This window comes from Felis catus, chromosome C1, assembly GCF_018350175.1.
Source record: "Felis catus isolate Fca126 chromosome C1, F.catus_Fca126_mat1.0, whole genome shotgun sequence".
Lineage (NCBI taxonomy): Eukaryota > Metazoa > Chordata > Mammalia > Carnivora > Felidae > Felis > Felis catus.
Window position 1 is genome coordinate 160,941,537 of NC_058375.1, and position 14,282 is coordinate 160,955,818.

At 44.6% G+C, this 14,282-nt stretch overlaps 1 protein-coding gene across 2 annotated transcripts in view; it reads left to right on the top strand.

Moving 5' to 3' along the window:
• Nucleotides 1–14,282, top strand: part of ITGA6 (integrin subunit alpha 6) — a 78,176-nt gene that overhangs the window by 52,964 nt on the left and 10,930 nt on the right. For both annotated transcript variants that reach the window (XM_023259459.2, XM_045033951.1), the window contains exons 12-23: nt 4,006–4,166; nt 4,556–4,699; nt 6,306–6,421; nt 6,546–6,735; nt 6,825–6,908; nt 7,006–7,085; nt 7,235–7,312; nt 7,399–7,501; nt 8,789–8,962; nt 10,751–10,849; nt 10,950–11,060; nt 11,160–11,258. In XM_023259459.2, coding sequence (XP_023115227.1) covers nt 4,006–4,166; nt 4,556–4,699; nt 6,306–6,421; nt 6,546–6,735; nt 6,825–6,908; nt 7,006–7,085; nt 7,235–7,312; nt 7,399–7,501; nt 8,789–8,962; nt 10,751–10,849; nt 10,950–11,060; nt 11,160–11,258 — 1,439 coding nt within the window. The remainder of the gene's footprint in view (nt 1–4,005; nt 4,167–4,555; nt 4,700–6,305; nt 6,422–6,545; nt 6,736–6,824; nt 6,909–7,005; nt 7,086–7,234; nt 7,313–7,398; nt 7,502–8,788; nt 8,963–10,750; nt 10,850–10,949; nt 11,061–11,159; nt 11,259–14,282) is intronic.

Genomic DNA, 14,282 nt, shown 5'->3' on the forward strand with positions numbered 1-14,282 from the left:
TTCTGTATTTTCTATCTGCCAGGGTGAAAGTTCTGCATAAATAACAGAAAAATAAAAACTGCAGTGGCCAAGCTGGGTTCATAAATTCGTGTTTACAGAATTCAGTGTATCTGTTGTCTTCTCTTTAATCAGGAGGGAATAACACTCCATTTGGTCCTCATTTGGATTTTCCAGAGCAGATGGTTTAGGACAGGATGCCTTGGGAGAGCAGTCATTTGCTACCACAACTGTTTCCTCCATTTCTGCCTTTGAAGAGCCATGTGGAAAATTGGTTTTGTGGCTGTGAGGTGGTGGGGGGTGGTTAGAGAAGAGTGAGAGCCACAGCCTGAGCATTGCACAGAATTGCTGCCTTAGCCTCTTTTCACTCCCTTGTCCCCTCCCGGAGGCCTCCACGGCCTGGAACACCCACGCTGTGTCCCTGAGTGCAGATTCCTGCAAGGCTGGAAGGCCGGTCTTGAGAATTCAGAGCCCTGGGCTCTGCTCCTGGTTCCAGCTCCGAGGCTGGCCGACCCTGCCGCACAGAGCAAGTCTCTTAACATTTGAGTTTGCATTTTCCTGTCAGTAAGAAAAATGCCTGTAATAGAATTACTACAGAGGATTGTGGTGAGAGCAAAGGAGATGCTGTGGTGAAAGCTGTTTGTCATTTACAAGGTATTATTCTGCTCCCTTTCCCTACACTCCAAACAGGATTTCTGCCCCAGGATTAGACAAGGCTAATGGTACTCTAACAGGAGTACTCGTCACCAAAGCCTTCTGTGCTATGTTTTAGTAACAGCCATGAGTTTTCAGGTGTAAGCCACCTGCTGCAGCTCCAGAGGCAAGACGGGGGCACGGGAATTGAAAGAAAACCATTTCCCAAAGAGCAGGTACAAAGAGTGACGGTGACCTCCATCCTGGGTCAGGCGGTAGTCCCAGAGGCCTGCTGTGAGGGCGTAGCATGCTACCAGGGGCAGCTTTCTGAAGGGACAGGGTGGCGTTCAGTTTTTACTGGAGCTAATGAACTTTCTTAAGTTTCCTCCTTGTTACCTAAAGTATTACTCCGTTTCTTTATTAACGGTATATCCCTTATGATGTCCCAGGATTTGGCAAACATGTCCGTCTCCACCCAGCTCACATTGTCATAGGCCCCCTTTTTGTATGTTAAGCCTCCGTCTTTCCATATTTTGAGCCATCCTCAGGCAGTTTCTTTACCTCCCTGATCTCTTTAGGCCCCTCTTCTGGGCTGTCTGCCGCCATAGCCTCTCTCGCTGGGATCTGCAGACCTTGCCTGAAGTGTGCTTGCTGTGGCTGTGTCATGGCCTGTGCCCTTTGCCTTTTGACGTGGCTGGTATTTTATTCAGTACTGGAAACGATTCTTTGCGTGGCGCCCACTGAGAAGAAAACATCTTCCATGGTCTCTCACACCCCGTCATCCTTTCAGTATCTTTTGTGTTATTTGTACCCAAATGCAGTACCTCACACTTGTCTGTTTGGATAACGGGCGTTTTACCTCTGGGTTTGGAGTAGACTAGAGAGACCAGGAGAAACTGCAATTCTCTGACTAGAGGAGGAGAGGAAATGGGGAGACATCTTTCTCAGTCAGTCAGTCATTTTCCCATACATCTCTGACCACAGACGTGAAACCTCCTCAAGAACTCCCCGTCTCCTCCCACATCAAACATTTCTATATAGTCACGAACTTCATTCTAGCTTTCGTGCAGCATTTGATGCCCTGGGTATGCAATTCATATTCAGCAACTACTCCATTAACCAAGTGTTTATGAACAACTCCATTAGCCAGGTGTTTACCGCTGGCCTAATATGGATAGAACTTTTTTCTGTGAAGACATTTAGAGGGACCCTGTTTTTCATTTCCTGTACTTCCTGTAATTCTAAATCAAATAGAACTTTCACAAAGCTATATGAGTTGATATATCTCAAATCTGTTCCCAGAGTCTGAGAATGTGAGCTTCTTGTTTGATCAGGCTATTTTAACTCCATAGTCCTCAGATGCGGTGTTCCATACATACAGATATTTATAATTGAGCCTTAATGAGTATTCTACTTGGCTTGCCCCTCAAAAGGTCAGCAAAGGTGGCCTGCAAGGATTTTAAGATGATGTGAACTGTCTGGAGGGTTAGGGAAGGTTAGAGTGGGCCTGGTAGATAAACGGTTTTAATGCACCCACACCCTCCCCTACTTTTGCTGTGAGGGGCACTCAGCATGTGAGCCTTCATCTGGTTCATTGTGAAGTTAACAGGTCATTGATAAATGGATGATGTCAAGGCTACAAGGCTAAAATGGAGGCACATTCCATTTGGCAGAAATTACTATTGAAAGTGTCAGTGTTTCTAAATTTTGGTCTCACACATCCGACTGGCTATTGTTTCGGCATAAGAATAACGTCACGTTGTTTGTGCACATGCCTGTGTGTGCATCGGTGTGCATGTGGGTGTTGTGCCAGTCACTCCCGCTTCCGTTCGTCTGTTCTAAAAATCGTACTTACATCAGGTGTTGTCCTGTTGCTGGGGAACACAGTGGCGGGCAGACCGATGTGGTCCCTGTCTACGCTTTTGCCTGGGGAAGACGGTCGGGCGATCACAGCACAGTAGCTAAGTGCACTGGCTGGGGAAATAGAATACTGTCGGATCCCCCTGGAGAGGCCGGGAAAGTCTTCCTGGAGGAACTGATGTCCACGCTGAGATCTGAAGGAGGAGTCGAGTTAGCCAGGCAGTCAGGGGGAAGTGGAGAGGGAAGGGGTCCAGCTGGCAGAAGAAGAGAGTGACTGAAGCAGAGGCCTGGAGGAAGTGGAACCTGGACATCTAAGAGGCCTTCATCAAGCAGTTGTCTTGTGCGTCTGTGACAGAGACTCAGAAGCTGGAGCTGCCCCTGTCCCTCACTGTATGATCCTGGGCCAGTCTCCTACCTCTGTGGGCGTCCCATTTCTTCATCTGCAAGAAAAGGGTATTAAAATAGATGCTCTTTGAGGCCTCTTCTGAACTCCAGCATGAATATTAGAACATGGGTGGTTCATTTTCTACATTTTCTGGAGAAGTTTTGTTTTCTTTTCTTGAGGCTGCCTTCTGTGGCCCTGTACACACTTTGGTTTTCTTCCCCTCCTGATGGTTAGTGAGTGATTAATGAATGAATGTAAGTTATTTAAATATTGTCCCATAAAGAAACACAGTAGCTACATCCAACAAACCAGCAGAGAATGCATTCTGAGGTCAAGAAATGAGATTTTGATCGTCCAAATCCTGGCTTGCCCTCTGAGCTCCATTGGTACAGATGATCAGGAACAGGATGTGCCTTCGAGGAGGTTGGAAACTTTGGTTGTGGGAGATACAGTAGCTGGGCCCTCTAGCTTCTAAAAGGAATATGTTTTATCTTTTAATTCTTTTAAGTGAAAAGTCTCCTATTAAAAGACTTCTCTAATATCGATTATTCCCATTTGGCCAACATTTTATCAGTGCATCTTAAACTTTAACATGTATAAGAACCATCTGATGGTCCTGTTAAGATGTAGAATCTGGTTAACTAGGTCTGGCTGGGGCTTGAGGTTCTGAATTCCCAACAGACCTGAGGAGACCTGGTTCAGAGACCTTTTGTTAATATGCAGACATGGTCCCACATAAGCAACAGACAGCTGAATGGGAATCAGTGTCTGCCTTTAAGGAGTGTTGGATCCCCCATTATCTTTAGTTCTCTAGGAGTTGTTGAAATTTAGCCGGAAATCCTTGGATGCTGCTCAGAGGTTTTGACTTATTCTCGAGCTCCCCCAGGTGGCTCAATGGAAATTTAACTTCAAATAAACTATTAACAGCAGTGGGCAGGAAAGGACAGCTCGATTTGAAACACCATAAATCGGTCGAAATGTACGTCATCAGGAGATATGAAGAGCAACAAGGGCAATGGGAAAAGTATTCTTCTGCAAGGAACTAAACGCAAAAGGGAACTCCCCATACTTCTGGCTGAACTGTACGTGGATGCACTTAAAGTTCATATGATTTTGTTCATTTTATCTAGCCATTTTGGGTACACTTGAGGCGGAAAAGGAGAGAAGAAAATCTGGGCTGTCATCAAGAGTTCAGTTTCGAAACCAAGGCTCTGAGCCCAAGTATACTCAAGAGCTAACTCTGAACAGGCAGAAGCAGAGTGCGTGCATGGAGGAGACCCTCTGGCTGCAGGTGAGGCCCACAGACAGTCACGTCTGCTGTTAGGACAGAAGTTGGGTTTTATGGTGGCATATGTAGATTTCTGAAATTTATGCCAGCGGCTTATTATTCAGTACGAAAGAAAGCATTGCGGGTGCTTAGGGCTCAGCTGGTGAAGTGTCCGACTTCAGCTCAGGAAGAGATCTCATGATTCGTGGGTTCGACCCCGCATTGGGCTCTGTGCTGACAGCTCAGAGCCTGGAGCCTGCTTCGGATTCTGTGTCTTCCTCTCTCTCTGCCCCTTCCCCACTTGTGCTCTCTCTCTCTTTAAAAAATAATAACAAAATTAAAAAATAATAAAAAAGGAAATCATTGTTTGCCCAGGAGCATTGACACCATGCTTAACTCTGCATACTTTTCAGGAAAATATCAGAGATAAACTACGCCCCATTCCCATAACTGCTTCAGTAGAGATCCAGGAGCCAACCACACGGAGGAGAGTGAATTCACTTCCAGAAATTCTTCCGATCCTGAATTCAAACGAACCCAAGACAGTTCATAGAGATGTAAGTCTTTCTGATTTTTGTATGGCCAAAGCTTTTGCCGTGTTATTATGTTACATCACATGTCTTTGAAGGCAGTATGACTAGTGATTTGCTTTAAAATCTATTCCTTTGTATTAAGTAAAGCTTTTTAATATATGCAAAGTTTGGTTGAGATTTGTTTCCCAAATTAATAGTGAGAATAGAAACATATGGAATACAATTTGGAACCAGAGTATTGTTCTCAATAATTTTTGGCCACTGGGACTTACTGAGACTATAATTGGCAGAACTGACTCTCACTTCAAGTTTCTCTTATAGCCGTATGTACAAAGAAAAATACATTGCATTTTACCATTGAGAACATTAAAATGTAGAAAACAAACTTGTTAGTCTGAACATTAAAATCAAGCACCACAGGGGCACCTGGGTGGCTCAGTTGGTTAAGCGTCTCTTGGTTTCCACTCCAGTCATTGATCTCACGGTTCATGGGTTCGAGCCCTGTTGAGCCTGCTTGGGATTCTCCGTCTCCCTCTGTCTCCGCCCCTCCCCCTGAGCTTGCTCGCACGTGCACGTGCTCTCTCTCTCTCTCAAAAAAAAAAATAAATAAACTCAAAAAAAGTCAAGGCATATAACAATTCAGCAAGGCAGAAAAAGATTAGCCATAAAATAGTCATCTAGTGGCTAATGTAGCCTAGCCTATGTAATCTTGGGAAGAAAAATTAACGTGGCTTGCCGTATGCCTCATATGAGGTGGGGTCTATTTGTTAGGGCTTAGGGTGGTGGCCATACAGGGTTAGGCTGGAGAGCTGTGGCATCTTGGTCTGTCATCGTGCACTTGCTGTCATAATCCAGTTGGTGCTGGAGCATCCACTCTGAGGCTCTTGGTTCTGGTGGCCCACGGGTGAAGCCTTTTCAGCAGGGAGACCTGCTTCAGTCTACACGTTGCCAGTCTTCATTGTCACAAAGTGTGGTTCCTTACACTATCGTATACTTTTTCGTAGACTTTGGATGTTATCATCACGTGAATATTTCTTGTGTCTATTCCTAGCTCTGTAGTCCAGTTAAACATAACAGGCAGGGAGACTGTTTTCCTGTTTATCAGTGTGATTCTTGAGCACCCGTTAGCACTGTACCATTTGCTTTCCTGATCTTAAACTCTGTTTCCTCATTTGTACAGTGGAGCCTGTAACAATATCCTCCTAAGTCTGTTGTGAGGATTGAGTTAAAATATGTAGTCGTGTGTTGGCATCATCATTATTGTTGGTAATTCTTACAGTATCCCTAGCAAGTAGGGTGGTGGTATCCCCATATTACCTAAGGTGAAACTTAGCCTCTGAAAGGTTAAGTGACTTCCCCCAAGCCACGTGGCTGAGTGGCAGAGCCAGGATTGAACATGGACCTGTGTGGCTGCAGGGCTCACGCTCTTTACTACACCTCAATGCCATGGCCAAAGTGTTCTTAAAGCGTGGTTCTGTTAAAGCACAGAGTGGGCGTTGGATGCATGGCAAAGTACCTTTGAAGCTTGTGCTGTGGTAACTGTCACACAGGGAAAGGACTGTGTGGAAACAGCCAGTCACTGTTGAGGGTCCTAAATGGCATAAATTACAATGGTTTTGTTTTCCTACAGGTGCACTTCTTAAAAGAGGGATGTGGAGCCGACAATGTATGTAACAGCAACCTTAAACTAGAATATAAATTTTGTACCCGGGAAGGAAATCAAGACAAATTTTCTTATTTACCAATGTAAGAATCGCTCTGTCATCCTAGCAAAAATGACTGCTTTGCAGTGGGTTACTGAAAATGTACTGAGGGCTCTGTCATTTTTCTTGTTTTTTGTGTTTTTTTTTTTGCATTGTTTTTTTAATAGTCAAAAAGGTGTCCCAGAACTAGTTCTAAAAGACCAGAAGGACATTGCTTTAGAAATCACAGTGACAAACAGCCCTTCCAATCCAAGGAACCCCACAAAAGACGGCGATGACGCTCATGAAGCTAAACTCATTGCAACTTTTCCGGACACTCTGACTTACTCGGCCTACAGAGAATTGAGGGCTTTCCCTGTAAGTGTTTTTGGAGAGCTGTGAGGAGGAAACACCCAGAGCCGTGCGGCAAGTGAATGCATTGTGATCTCGTGTTTTTTTTGTTACAGGAGAAACAGTTGAGTTGTGTTGCCAATCAGAACGGCTCACAAGCAGACTGTGAACTTGGAAATCCTTTTAAAAGAAATTCCAGTGTAGGTGATGCCTTTACATACTGTATTGTACTGTTTTACGTGCCATTACAGTGTTGACATGCTTGATCTCTGGTAACATCTCTTTCTATTTGTTTAGGTGACTTTTTATTTGATTTTAAGTACAACTGAGGTTACCTTTGACACCACAGATCTGGATATTAATCTGAAGCTGGAAACGTAAGCGTTTCTTCTACCTTTCCATTCAGAATTATTTCATGAAAACACAGCCAAAGAACCAGCTCTGCTCGAACTCCTAAAAGAAGTGTGAATGTAATGAGAAAACTGACGGTTAAAATGAAACCCTATTGTTTCCTTTTCATTTTCAGAACAAGCAATCAAGATAATTTGGCTTCAATTACAGCTACAGCAAAAGTGGTTATTGAACTGCTTTTATCGGTCTCTGGGTAAGTGTTTGTGTTTAGCATAACAAATCAGTGTTTAAAAGAACCGTTTACAATCCTGCTAAAACTGGTGTTTTTTAATTTAACAGAGTTGCTAAACCTTCCCAGGTGTATTTTGGAGGAACAGTTGTTGGTGAGCAAGCTATGAAATCTGAAGATGAGGTGGGAAGTTTAATAGAGTATGAGTTCAGGGTGAGTTGAAGCAGTTGGTCTTCCGTATTATATACACTAAAAGCTAACATATACTATATATGGTGATATGTGATGTAATTTTAATAAATGTGGATATGGATTTTAGTATGTAATATCAATATTAAGCAATATTAATAAAGAAGCATGATAAATGCTCAGTTAAAAGTGAGTTCACCAATTTTTAAGCAACAGACTGGCTTACGGTAAAAGTTTTATCCTCCACAATGAAGAACACAACCGTCATTCAACATAGGACTTTCAAGATCCAGTTCAGTTTGGCCATTTTCCTGTTAGAGAGTTTTAATGTGTAAGTGGTGTAGAGACCAAGGAACACCTCGCCCCTCCCCAGAGTCTGTCTGTAAAACAAAAATCTCAAAGTACTTCATATCTGGCTTTAGAATGTGTTATGACTCATTTCTTCCTCCACCATAAGGACATCTTTCTTACTGTGTGTGGTTAATGTTCCCTAACATTTCACAAGCCCAGTGCCAGTAAGGAAGACTACTGATTGCTCTGAAGCATTTCAAAATAGGAGTCACACAGTGCCTCTAAGTCTGGTTGGATGAACAGAAACGCGTAGGACAGAGGTGGCTCATACCTCATCCGTGGATTTGGGTCTGAGATGGCAAGAATGTGCCCAACCCTGTCCCCAGCAGGATGAAGGGGTTGAATTCTGTTGTGTGTGTGTGTGTGTCTCAGCATCATAGACACAGCTGTGACAGGTGGTGGCGGTGGCCGTGATGATGCCTGCGCAGGGGTGGCTGAGAGCCGCGTCTCTGGGCTCCGAAGCTGTCCCCGCGCACAGAGAAAGAGAGCTCGTGCCTCTTTCGGCTTCTGCTGCAGGAAGTTACTGTGTCCCCATCTTGGACTCCTGATTCGCGGCTGTCATAATGGTTTTTACTCAGACTCTGCGTTGCTACCCAAGCCTCCCCTGGGTAGTAGAGGACAGAGCCTGCTTCATGTTTACAGTGGGAGGGGCTTCCCAGAAGCAGGTTATTGGTGACTTCCCGAGTGTGTTGAGGGTGTGGCGTATCTACACCACAGATGCTGTTGCACACACTAGTTCCTGGGTGGGAATGAGCAATCATTTCTCTTTACCTTTTTTAGGCATCAATCTCTGTTTTGGACCCCATATCGGTAGTGTCAATTTTTGGAGCCTATACTTTCACTGTAGGATTATGCCAGATATTTGGGTTTTTTTTTCCCCCCTTGGCAACAGGAGCTGCTACTTAATTTTATGTTGAGAGAATTACACTGAGATATATAATACGTATTATTTTCTAACAGGTTATTAACTTGGGTAAACCTCTTAAAAACCTCGGCACAGCCACCTTGAATATCCAGTGGCCAAAAGAAATTAGCAATGGCAAATGGTTGCTTTATTTGGTGAAAGTAGAATCCAAAGGCTTGGAAAAGATAGCTTGTGAGCCGCAAAGTGAAATAAACTCCCTGAAACTAAAGGTATGTTGATGGATTTATCTCCTGTCTCCATCGATGTAAATAGGGAAGCTAACCTTTGAGGGGAAAATCATCTTTTTCCTTAGGAAACTGACATAGTGGCATGTTGACTTTTTCTCTGGTGTCAGTTTCTCTGTTACAGTTGAGTATCCAAGTCAGGCTGAGGGTTGCTGCTGATTAGTGATCGTTATGGCAGGGTCATTCAGCACTTGTTGAAGGAAATGACGCTTCCTGGAGTTTTACAGCTCAGCATGACCTATAAAGAGGACTAGGATATGCTTCTGGGGGTTGGCCAGCCAGTGTTAACTCCCGGGAGAACCAAACTCATTACAAAGGATATTGGCACCTTGGCAAGTGACCTTCAGAGCTTTCATTCTTATTTTTTAAAACAGTGAATACTTAGTCGAGTCTTTATTGTGTCTCAGACACTGTGCTAAGCATTTTTTTTTTAATTTTTTTTTTCAACGTTTATTTATTTTTGGGACAGAGAGAGACAGAGCATGAACAGGGGAGGGGCAGACAGAGAGGGAGACACAGAATCGGAAACAGGCTCCAGGCTCTGAGCCATCAGCCCAGAGCCCGACGCGGGGCTCGAACTCACGGACCGCGAGATCGTGACCTGGCTGAAGTCGGACGCCCAACCGACTGCGCCACCCAGGCGCCCCAGTGTGCTAAGCATTTTATTTGCTTTTTCTCATTTCATTCCCTTGATAGGCCTTTAAGGTATTTTTCTTATCCCTACCACTTCATAGATGAAGAAACTGAGGTTCAGAGAGATTAACATTTTAAGAATCAGCTCGGCAGTTAAGAGGCAGATTCTGCATTCAAGCTCAGCTCCGCCTGTTTTCAGAGCCTGTGTTCTTAACTGCTCAGTACTGGTGCACATAACGGGTTTATCATCTATGCTCCAGTTGGAGGATCTGCTTTGTTATTGCATGTCTGTTTCTTTTAAGTTGTAGAGTGACTCGGGTATGACTAGTGTTAACAGTTGGCGGCTTATAGAAGTATCCTCTGTTCATCAACTTTGAAAAACAAGATGGTCCAGGGGTGCCTGGGTGGTTGAGTTAGTTGAGCGTCTGACTCTTGATTTTGTCTCAGGTCATGATCCTAGGGTTGTGAGATCGAGCCTCATGTTGGGCTGTGTGCTGAGAGTGGAACCTGCTTAAGATTCTGTCTCTCTCCCTCTGTGTCCCTCTCCCCAGATCACTCTCTCTCTAAAATAAAATTAAAAAAAAAAAAAAAAAAAAAAAAAAAGAAACCCAAGATGGCCCATTACTCTTAATCCTGTCTTAAGGAAAATGCTATTTTGAAGCAGAATTCTTACATGGCTTACTTTTCAGTACTCTACTTTGAATAAGTCACTGACTAGTTCTTTGCTTTTTTCCTTGTTCTTCAGTGTCATTTATTTATTCAAGATGTGCTGATTTTGTACCATACATTAGTTACTGAGCTGGGTGCTAAAGATAAAGCAATGAAATCTGATGCCTGAACTCAGGGTACTCAGTCTGGTGAGGAGACAGAAGAACATAGAAAGCCTCTTTCTTTGCCTGAGTTTTGAAGTCAGAGTGGGAATAAATGACCTTAGTCAATAAACTCGCAATGAGATCGGAACATTTGTGGACTTTACACTTAAATTATTTCGGTGCCTTTGATGACAGGAGACGGGCAGATGTTAATTGCTGATTACGTGAATTTGGCGTTATTTGGGAGGGAGGGCTCAAGGGTTTGTATGCTAGGGACAAAGAATTACATACATTAAGTAGAACTAGTTTGGATATAATTTCTTTTCAGGAGTCTCACAACTCAAGAAGGAAACGGGAAATTGCTGAAAAACAGACAGATGATGGCAGAAAATTTTCTTTATTTGCTGAAAGAAAATATCAGACGCTTGTAAGTATTTTTTCAAGAGCCGGGACTGTTTGACAGATGGTGGCGGGAAGGTCTTCCCTGTACTGTTGGATTTCAACTGCCCCTCTTGTGTCCTGTCCAGAATTGCAGCATGAACGTGAACTGTGTGAACATAAGCTGTCCGCTGCGAGGGCTGGACAGCAAGGCCTCTGTTGTCCTTCGCTCGAGGTTATGGAACGGCACGTTTCTAGAGGTTTGGTCCTGCCGTGAGGCTGTCCCCTGCAAGTCATTTGCTGTTTCTTAGTACATCTCTCACTTCCTTAATGCATTTGCTAACTTTGTCTCCAAACAGGAATATTCCAAAATGAACTACCTGGACATTCTCGTCCGGGCTTCCATTGATGTTGCTGCCGCTGCTGAGAATATCAAACTGCCACATGCAGGCACTCAGGTGAGAGGTCCCCCTGTCTTGCCTGAATTCAGAGAAAATCACTCTGTCTCTGCCCTGTGCCCCAGCCTGAGGACATGCTACCGTGGCACTCATTTCGCTCACAGCACCGTGACCCCTCCTTTAGGAGAAGTCAGATGATGCTTTAAGGTGCTGCCACCCCAAGCTGTATTTTAATAGAATCATTGGAAAAAGAAGTACCTCTGGGGTCATCTAGTTCTGCAGTGCACGTGGCAGATTGGAGAGCTATTAGCCTCGTGAAAGAATGGGTGCACCTCCCACCTCTGTAGAAACCCCAAGTCTTAGACCATCCCTGATGCCGTAGTCATCGCTGGGAGTGTCCCCGCTGATGGTCACCACCACTTTATGGAGCAGCTCATGGCACGTGTGGCCAGCTGCAGTTATTGGAAAAGATCTCTTTACATGTGAATCCAGAGGTGAATCTTATAAAATCGGCCCCTGGTTATGCACCTTGGCACAAGTCCCAAATGAGCCCTCTCTCTTAGCCACGTAGCGGCCTTTGGAATAACTGAAGGAAACGGAGATGCCCCTTGGACATGCCTTTCCTTCCGTTCAGAGCGAAGCATCCACCTCTTCAGTTACCCGTCATGCCAGGCCCTCTCCTCCTGGGCTGGCGCTCATCCGGCAGTGTGACTCCCACATGGGCAGAGTGTGGACCTGCTGTCTACCTGGTTCGCCTCACCCTGAGGCCCCGAACTCCAGACACCTCGGCCCCATGCTTCTGTCAGCCTAAAACTTGGTCTTGTGGTGAACATGGGAGACTGTGTTTGCACTTCTAGCGGCTACGGTTTGTGTTCTGCTGAAACTTCCCGGTGTTTTCAAAAGAATGTGCTGTCAAGCTGTAGCTCCCATATCCTGTCCTTGAGCAATTTTTAAAAATCTAAATGTATACCTTTTAATATTTTTTAACGTTTATTTATTTTTGAGAGACAGAGGCAGAGTGCAAGTGGGTTAGGGGCAGAGAGAGAGGGAGACACAGAGTCTAAAGCTGGCTGCAGGCTCTGAGCTGTTAGCACAGAGCCTGACGTGGGGTTCAAACCTACCAAGTGCGAGATCGTGACCTGAGCCGAAGTCAGAAGCTTAACTGACGGAGCCCCCCAGACGCCCCTAAATGCATGCCTTTAAATGTGTCCTTACATTTTATGTGATTTGCTTGTGGTCTGTCATTTCAGTTCACAGAGTAGTTCTGAGTCTTGATCATTTGCCCTGGTAGTGTTCTATGCCTGCAAGGTTTTATCTTTTTCAAAGCTGACAGGCATGCCTTCTCTGGCCTCACCCAGGCAATTGAGAAAAATGCTTCACGGGACTGGGAGCAGTGGCTTCAGGGGCACACTGGAAAGGGTTCCTTGTGGGGGTCTGTAGCCCACAGGGGCTTCTGTCATGCTCTCAAGATACAGTGACTGCATGTCATAGACCAGGATGTTTTACAAGAGACTGGAGAAAAAGATTGTGACTTACCGTTCTTAAACTGATCTGCTGATGTGCCTATAGAAGTGTTTTGGCTTCAGTCCTTTGAGACAGCAGTGAGCTCTCCTGAGCACTCGTTTCTGAATACAGTGATTTTTAGCTGTTAAAACCTATCATCCAAACTAGAACACGTTTGTCTTTTTGTCTGGGGCAAATGCTAAACTGGGCAGGATGCTGGGACAAGGGATATAAATTAGGATTGTCCTAGGCTCACCAGGACATATGTCACCCTGGCCTTAGATTATCTTTGCATGTTATTCCAGCCCACCTTTCTGCCTCTTATCAATAAGGCATCATAGAGGACGGTCAGTGGAGCCATAACCTTCCTGAGAAGCCCTTCTCTACCCTCTCTGACTGGAGGCAGCTGCGATAGCTTGCTAGAACTTTAAATCAGTAAGCCTGAGGGGCACCTGGGTGGCTCAGTTGGTAAGCGCCTGCCTTTTGGTTTCGGCTCAGGTCATGAACTGCTGGTTTGGGAGTTCGAGCACTGCCGTGGGCTCTGTGCTGACAGTGCAGAGACTGCTTGGGAATCTCACTCCTCTGTCTCCATCCCACTCCTGCTTGTGTGCACTCTCTCTCAAAATAAATAAACACTTAAAAAAAGAACAACAGTAACCCGGAGAATCACTGAGTTTTTAGAGCTGGAAAAAGAAACACTTTAGAGGGGATGGATAAGCATCATAAAGCATTAATAAAATGTCTACAATTTACTAGACATTTTACTTATGTACAGTCATTTAAACCTCAGAAGAATGACAAGGTAGACTTACCCATTTTACCAAAAAGGAAGCAGGCACAGTTGGGATCCTGAGTTGAAACCTAGAAGTCTCTGGTTTCAGGGCTCCTATTCTTTGACTCTGTAACGCCTGCTTCCGAGTAAGTCTCCAGATGTCAGATTCCCATGAGAAAACAATCCAAGGAAGGTTGTCTCTCCCTCAGGTCACAGGACCGCCATGTGACGTGAGACCAGACCTTGGGCTCACAGGCCCCCATCAAGTGCTCTTGTTTTCTGGAAGATGATGGGACTAGGGTGCTGGTACCCAGTCTAGTGGCTGGGTCACAAATGAAAGTGCGGTTCTCTGGGGCATTTCATGTAAGGGCTTGGAGAACTCGTGCATGCTAATGGGAAGTGGAGTCTGCTGTGACCCTCCTTGGTTATTTAATAATGGGTGGATTTGTGAATGTATTACTGTTTTGTATCTAGAGTGCATTTCTTTTGAAAATGGAGACATTTTCTTATCTCTAGTCTTCTGGTACCTCTTCTATTGACTCTGATTTCTGAGATACAGCAGCTCAGATATCCATCTACCTGTTTCTTTAGCATTTTCTTTAGTATTTAGGTGTACTTTTCCTGGGCCTAAAGATGTGAGCTTAATTCAAGTGTCAGGATGCCTTTCTCTTTATTCCCTCACTTATTGTGGGTTTCAGTTGCATCTTTATCTTAGTCCATCTGTCCTTTCTAGCCTGAAGATCATTTTTCTTTGGAGATAGAAGCCAAGGAGGTTGAGTAATTCAGTCTTGTCTTTTGGTCTTCATATT